The 7500-nt window shown below is 34.3% G+C and overlaps 2 protein-coding genes across 2 annotated transcripts in view; one reads left to right on the top strand and one right to left on the bottom strand.

Annotated features, from left to right (window-relative positions):
- Positions 1 to 2751, top strand: part of hmgb2b (high mobility group box 2b) — a 3404-nt gene extending 653 nt beyond the window's left edge. Inside the window, exons 2-5 of the mRNA XM_079848339.1 lie at positions 1135 to 1294; positions 1372 to 1523; positions 1607 to 1781; positions 2408 to 2751. Coding sequence (XP_079704465.1) covers positions 1145 to 1294; positions 1372 to 1523; positions 1607 to 1781; positions 2408 to 2575 — 645 coding nt within the window. The 5' untranslated portion in view covers positions 1135 to 1144 and the 3' untranslated portion in view covers positions 2576 to 2751. The remainder of the gene's footprint in view (positions 1 to 1134; positions 1295 to 1371; positions 1524 to 1606; positions 1782 to 2407) is intronic.
- A 3462-nt stretch (positions 2752 to 6213) lies between these two features.
- Positions 6214 to 7500, bottom strand: part of sh3gl2b (SH3 domain containing GRB2 like 2b, endophilin A1) — a 16939-nt gene continuing 15652 nt past the window's right edge. Inside the window, exon 9 of the mRNA XM_079848326.1 lies at positions 6214 to 7500. This exon is cut by the window's right edge and continues 925 nt beyond it. The gene's annotated coding sequence lies outside the window, so the exon portion shown is untranslated.

Genomic DNA, 7500 nt, shown 5'->3' on the forward strand with positions numbered 1-7500 from the left:
TTAAAACTAGATACTAACTGCGGTTTAAAGAGGTTTTAGACGGTTTGCGTGAGTCCGCGCGCGCTAGTGTTGTGTACTGTAACCGGAGCGCGCGCGCAGTTACCGTGTTTTAACGGGGATTCGGGTCAGTAACGGCGCTCTCAGACCCGTTTCACGCGTGTATCGAGTTAATCTCGGGTTTATGGATGATATAATGTGTTTGGAGAGAGAAATCAGGGAGGGGGTGGGGGTGCATTGAAGGAAATAGGCGGGAAAGAAAATGGAGGAATCTTTGTTCAACAAAAGCCTCCGACCAACTAACAACAAAAGTGTTTAAAAACATTTAAATTCGCCATTTTCGAGCAGAACTAATTTACGCATGCATGCATTTTAATGCAAATTATTTTTATTTACATGCATTTATTGATTTTTTTGTGAATTGAATTTTCATGCGTTTTCAGCGAATAAAAATTAAATACTCAAATACGTTGAATAGTATTAAAAATAAGTTGCATTGAAATGCATGCATAGATTAGTTCTGGTTGAAAATGCACGAATTTAACGCTCAGACTAATTTAAACGTTTTATATTATAAATAGCATGTTGTTTTTAAAAGCAAGTCAAATCATTTGACTTGTGAAATGACGGATATCCGATATAGTGCAATCATTTCACAAGTTAAAATGTTTTATTTACTTTCAAAAACAACACGCTACATATAATATAAACATTTAAATGGTTAAATTCGTGTATTTTAAACCAGAGCTAATCTATGCATGCATGTATTTCAATAAAACTTATTTTTAAAAATATTCAACGTATTTTAATTTTTAATGTGTAACATGCTATTTATAATATAAAACATTTAAAAATGTTAAACTAACAGTTTAAATTTGCACGTTTTAGCCAGAGCTGATATATTGCATGCATTTCAATGCAACTTATTTTTAATAACATTCAACGTATTTGAGTATTTTTAATAACTGATATCCAATGTAATGCAATCGAAGTATTTGAAATCAAAACATGCTTTTTTTAACAGATTGGATAAATGCCATAATTATTCTAGTCAATATTAATCAATCTTCGCCAAATGCTTCTGATGTGTTTATGTATTTAATGCTTGATTTTCAGTAACGCTGTGTTTTCTGTCAGTGGATCAGCCATGGTGAAAGGAGACGTGAACAAACCCAAGGGAAAGACGTCTGCGTACGCGTACTTCGTGCAGACGTCCCGCGACGAGCACAAACGCAAGAGTCCCGATGTGCCGATCAACTTCTCCGAGTTCTCCAAGAGATGCTCCGAGAGATGGAGGGTGAGCAATCCGTGCCTGTGTCTCGCGCTCATGTGTCGTTGAATCATCCGCTTAACCTTCTGTCTGTCGCCCCGCAGGCGCTGAGCGCGGCAGAGAAGAGCAGGTTTGAAGACCTAGCTAAAGTGGATAAAGTTCGCTACGACAAGGAGATGAAGACCTATGTGCCGCCCAAAGGCGTGGGGAAGACGGGGAGGAAGAAGAAAGACCCGAACGCCCCCAAGCGCCCGCCGTACGTCCCGCGCGCACTCGAACACATCGCATGCTAACATGCACGTCTCAGTGATTTCTAACGGGTTTTTCTGTTTTGCGCAGGTCTGCCTTCTTCGTCTTTTGCGCGGAGTATCGGCCGACGATAAAGAGCGAAAACCCCGGTCTGTCCATCGGAGAAACCGCCAAGAAACTGGGAGAGAGGTGGTCGAAACAGAGCGTCAAAGACCGCGCGCCGTTCGAGCAGAAGGCCGCCAAACTGCGCGAGAAATACGAGAAGGTGAAGAAACTGTATAGAATTATAATGTAACAATTACATTTTTATAATTGCAATTTTAGTTTATAAATTGTGTATATGTGTGTGTAATATAAAATGTTTAAATTTAAATGTTTTATACACATACATGCATTATATGAACAAATCGATGCAATTAATCGATTTGACAGCAGTGATTGATAGATAGATATATATACATACACACTATATAAACTAATTTTAGTTGCGATTAATCAGTTTGACGGCAGTAATATATATTATAAATATGTATGTATCTTTGTGTATGTGTGTTATATTTATATATATATATATATATATATCACTGCTGTCAAATTGATTAATCACATCGATTTGTTTATATAATGTATGCATGTGTATAAAACATTTAATTGTATCAAACTTGCACAAATTAGTTCTGGCTTAAATACACACATTTAAATGTTTAGTTAATATATAGCATGTTTTGTTTTTAAATACTTAATACAAGATACAATTGATCTTGTGCATAAATTGTGGTTTTAATTGTCATTTAAAAACGCAGAAATGATGCGGGGTGTTTGATGTGAGCCGTCATGTTTATGTAATGAGGTGGGCGTGGCTAGAGTGTCTGACCTCTCTCTGATTGGCAGGAGGTGGCGGCGTACCGCGCAGGGACCGGAGCCTCTAAGAAGGCGCCGGGGCGACCGACTGGCTCCACTAAAAAGGTCCAGCCTGAGGCTGATGACGACGATGATGACGAGGAAGAGGACGACGACGACGAGGATGAAGATGAGGATGATGATGATGACGACGAGTAATGCAGCGTCACTGATGGGGGTTTATTTTGTGTTTTTCCATCTTGTACATGTTTAACGACTCGAGCAATAACGCAAGTGATCTCTTTTTAGATTTCTTTTTATTTTTGTACACGTCTAGCGGTTGATCCTGTAATGTGTAGAAGGGCGTTTTTATAATAAATTTTTAAAGACTTTGATAGTTTGTGTTTTTTTTTCCTCTGGTCTTGATGAGGTTTGATGGGTGGAAATAATTGAAATGGCATTTCAAAGGTGATTTGAGCTTGACTTGTGAAATTGTTCTAGTGGTCTAACAAAGCTAAGGGAATGTTAACTAATAAAAAATATGATTGTTGTTAACAGTAAGTTCCCTTACTCTAAATTGAAAAATGCATTTAATGAAACATTTGATGTAATTTTACAGTAAAATACTGTTAAATGTACACATTTTGAATGTAAAAAAACAAAAAACTAATACTCATATACAGTGTAAACTTCCCAGAATTCCCTGGGTTTTTCTTTTAAATATGGTTTGTCAGGTCTTGTATTGTTTATTGCATTATTTCAGTCTGTATTTATAAGGGAAAACAAAGTGTTGCCACTATATTTTTTATGCCACATAAGAAAAATTTTGTTTTTTTTAATGATTAAAAATTAGAAATTGTCTCATTTCTGAAATTTTATGTCAGTATTTCAGTTTCAACTTTTTGTCATAATTTTGACTAAGTAAAATGTAAAAAATTTATGACACTGCATATGATTAATTTACAAAAATGAATGACTAAAAAACAATTCAAATAAATACAAGATCGATTGAGAGGGATTACATTAGAAGTAGATAAAATGTTTGAAATATTAAAAATAAAATTTTGATTTAAATAATACATTTAACAGTACAGTTTTACATATGAGTACAAAAAACTTGATGTAACTTTACAGGTACTGAATATTTTCAAATTTATAAGGATCATATTTCGTGGTCTAAAAAGATTAAAAACATGCATTTTGACAAGAAACAGTTCAAGGTCATTTTGTACATGTCCAATAATTGTTGGTTTGTTTTTCTGAGGAAAATTTATGGTAAAACTACATCAGGTGTTTACAATTAATTTTTTGCTAAAAACTCTAAAACTATATTTGGTTTAACTTTGTTAAAAACTTCTTCAAAAAGAGTTAATAAATAAAAAAAAGTGTCTCAGGGTTCAAACCAGCACAATCTAATAAAACATGTTTCATTGGTAAAGAGTTTTGACAGAAAGAACATTTTGGTGGATCTTCTAGTGTTAAAGTCCCCCTGTAGTCAACAACTGAATCCCTTAAAACTCATCTTTCATCACCAAAATGACATATTTAACTGTAACAATTCTTCTGGCCTTAAAATATCTTGACTAACTCGACACCCTTGCCTCGTTTAGTATGCACGGTCTATAAATATGCAAATGAGCCCCGCCTCCACTCACTCACTCAGCTCAGAGATCCACTGGTTGACGATCACACGTTGATCTGATTGGTTACAAGGTAGTTTGTGACGTCAGAAACACCAGCGATTTCAAAGTGTGTTTTTGAGACTGTCTTTGGTTCACTGCAGTTTTAAGGAGGAAATACTCAGCAATGCTGTCGACTTATGAACTTACACATGGTTTGTCTTAAAGCAGATTAAAAACACCACATAGACACATAAACAACATTAAAAGCTGGATTTTCACCACAGGGTGAAATGTCCAATAATAGGACACTTGAGGAAGGTTCTGTTCCTCTGATCCACATCTCTGTTCATGCAGAAGTCATTTACTCAAGCGCTTCATTAAAGTCCTGCAGGAGAGAGTGTGTTTATTCTCACATCAAGCGGTACACGTGTATCATCCAGCACAGGAGAAACCCAGATCAGTACATGAAGGAAAATGGCAAACGTACACTATAATAACTGATTCATAAAGGTGAATCTCTGTAGTGAAAACATCAACATCACGTGCAAACACACCGACTCCATTCACAGCTTAAACACGCGCGTTTGTACTGCCATTCACACACACTCACAGATAATATTCATATATATATATATATATATATTCATATAGAGCTCACAAAGTGTGTGATTTCAGAATTATTGCCATATCAGATGTGACTGATAGGAAATCTGTGATAATACTATCAATAATAACACTGCAGATGTTTCAAGAAATCATTAGATCCATTAGAAAACAGAGAGATTTGATTCAGAATGACAGGAACCAAATTTATGCCACATGGGAAAAAATCAGATTCATGGCATAAAATGTAAACATTATGACAGTCATAATTATGAGATTAAAAATTATCATAATTTTTTGTCATAATTTTGACTTTTTTAATTTGGACTTTTCATCATAATTATGATGTCATTATTACATTTTGTCACAATTATTAATGTTTAGTGAATTTTAACTTTTCACCACAGTTATGACTTGTCATAATTTAAACTTTTTGTCAATTTCGACTTTTCATCTCAAAATTATAACTTATCAATTTCAACTTTTTGTCATAATTATGACTTTTTAAGTGATAATTTCAACTTTTCAACACATAATCGCCTTAGTATGTCACAATTACAACTTTTTGTCAAAATTATGAATTACAAAGGCATGATTTTTTTCTTATGTGACAGTAATGACCTTCCATATTAATAATTATTGATGCATCAATTGATAATAACTTCTAAATTCCCATCAGTGTAAATGTCATCAAATAACAATGTCACTGAACAGAAATCTGGAAAAAAAATCGCAATATTGATTAAAAAAACTGTGATAGTGTTTTTGTCCATATTGCATGACTCTAATGTAAACTGAAACTAAAAGTCCAATTTGTGAGATAAAAAGTCGCAATTATTTATTTTTTAATTCCATGGCGAAAAAAAGAATAGCGAGATGTAAACTCATAACTGTGAGATATAAACTTGCAATTTTTAGAAAAAGTCATAATTGCGAGATTGAAAAGTCACAATTCCTTTTTAAAAAATGTATTCCGTGGAGGGAAAAAAACGAATTGTAAAAACTCAGAATTCTGCGGAAAAAAAGCTACAATTGAAAAAATCATTAAAAGTTGATTAAAAAGTCACAATTACTTCTTTTCTTTTTTTTCTGTTATGGCAAACAAGTCGCAATTCCTTTTTAAATTTTTTTTATTTAATTGGCAGGGAAAAAAAAATGAATTGCGAGATTTGCTCTCAGAATTCTGCGAAAAAGCCATAATTGTGAGATTAAAAGTCGCAACTACTTTTAAAAACAATTTTCAATGGCAGAAAAAAACGACTTGGGAGATCGGAACTCAGAATTCCCAGAAAAAAAGTCATAATTGTGAGATAAAAAGTCACAATTATTTTTAATTTTTTTATTCCGTTAGCGAAAAAACAAAAACAATTCCGAGATCTGAAATCAGAATTCTGTGAAAAAGTCATTAATTTTGAGATTAAAAGTTAATGAGGTCGCAATTACTTTTTAATTTACAAAAAAAATGTTTAACTACAAAAGTCGCAATTACTTTTTTGTCATGCCAGAAAAAAAGAATTGTGAGATGTAAACTCTCGAAACGTTCTGCAAAAAAAGTCATAATTGTGAGATAAAAAGTTGCAATTACTTTTAAAATGTTATTCCGTGGCGAATTTTTTTTTTCAATTTGCATGATTTAATTGCTCAGAATTCTATGAAAAAAGTCATAATTGTGAGATCAAAACTTGCAATTACTTTTTTATTTTTGATTCCATTGGCGGAAAATAGCAAATTGCGAGATCTGAACTCGGTATTCTGCAAAAAAAAGTCATAACTGTGAGATACAAAATTGAATTTTTTTAAATTCCGTGGCAGAAACGAGCTTTACACTGGTCTGAGCGCGGGCAGCGATCGACACACGGCACGGATTTCAAAGGAAAGCCGAAGACGTTGAAGGCATCAAGCGACACACAGCGCGAGCCGTGCTGAAGAACATGGTCCATCAACCACCAAAACAACAAACGCTGCTACACTTCAGTCGCGAGACGGCGATTATACGCTATATGTTCATCCGTCAGTTTCAGTGCTCACACACATCACGGCACTAACAACTACCCACTGAAATACAGCAGTCACTAGCATTACAGTACACTGTGGAAACATCACACACACACACACACACGCACGTTAATAACCAGCGCACTTGGCATTCGTGGAAATACCACTTATTATTTCAAAAATAACATTTATGATCAAAGAAAGCTAGTTTATGAGGGTAACTGGTTTAAACATGGCTGATGGTTCATCAGTTTGAGCTGCTTTAGAGCTGGTGGACCAGTTTAGACCAGTAACAAACCAGCTTTGTGCTCAATATCCTTATTGCATTTCATATTTCACTGGAAATTATGAACAATAAGTAGTTCTTAAACTAGAAGAATTAACAAAGTTTCCCAACCACACTGCAAAAAAATTATTTTCTTACTTAGTATTTTTGAGTTGCGCTTTACAGTAAGGTTAACATTAGTTACCAACAATGAAAAATACTTATTTATTGATCTTAGTTAAAGTTAATAGCAACATTTACATTATTAAGAGCATCTGTTAATATTATTTAATGGACCTGAGCTGACATGAACTGATAATCAAGAGTTGTGTTTGTCAACATTAACAAAGATTAATAAATACTGTAACAAATGTATTGCTCTTTGTTAGTTAACACGATAACTAACGTTCTTGTAAAGTGTTACCGTTTTTATCTTGTTTCGCAGCGTAAATATCTAATATTCAATTGCGAGATCGGCACTCGTAAACATTCGTAATCTCGTCTACTTGAGATGCTAAACCCCGTGGCAGATGTTCGTTCTTGTTTTAAGCAGAAACTCGCTTCAATTTCAGATTTAAAAGTCCTGTTGCTTCTTCTCCAGTAAATGTGTCTGGTATGTTAGGAACGCTTGGATATCTGCGCTGGAGAACGAGAAACAC

This window comes from Squalius cephalus (assembly GCF_949319135.1).
Source record: "Squalius cephalus genome assembly, chromosome: 18".
NCBI classification, from domain to species: domain Eukaryota; kingdom Metazoa; phylum Chordata; class Actinopteri; order Cypriniformes; family Leuciscidae; genus Squalius; species Squalius cephalus.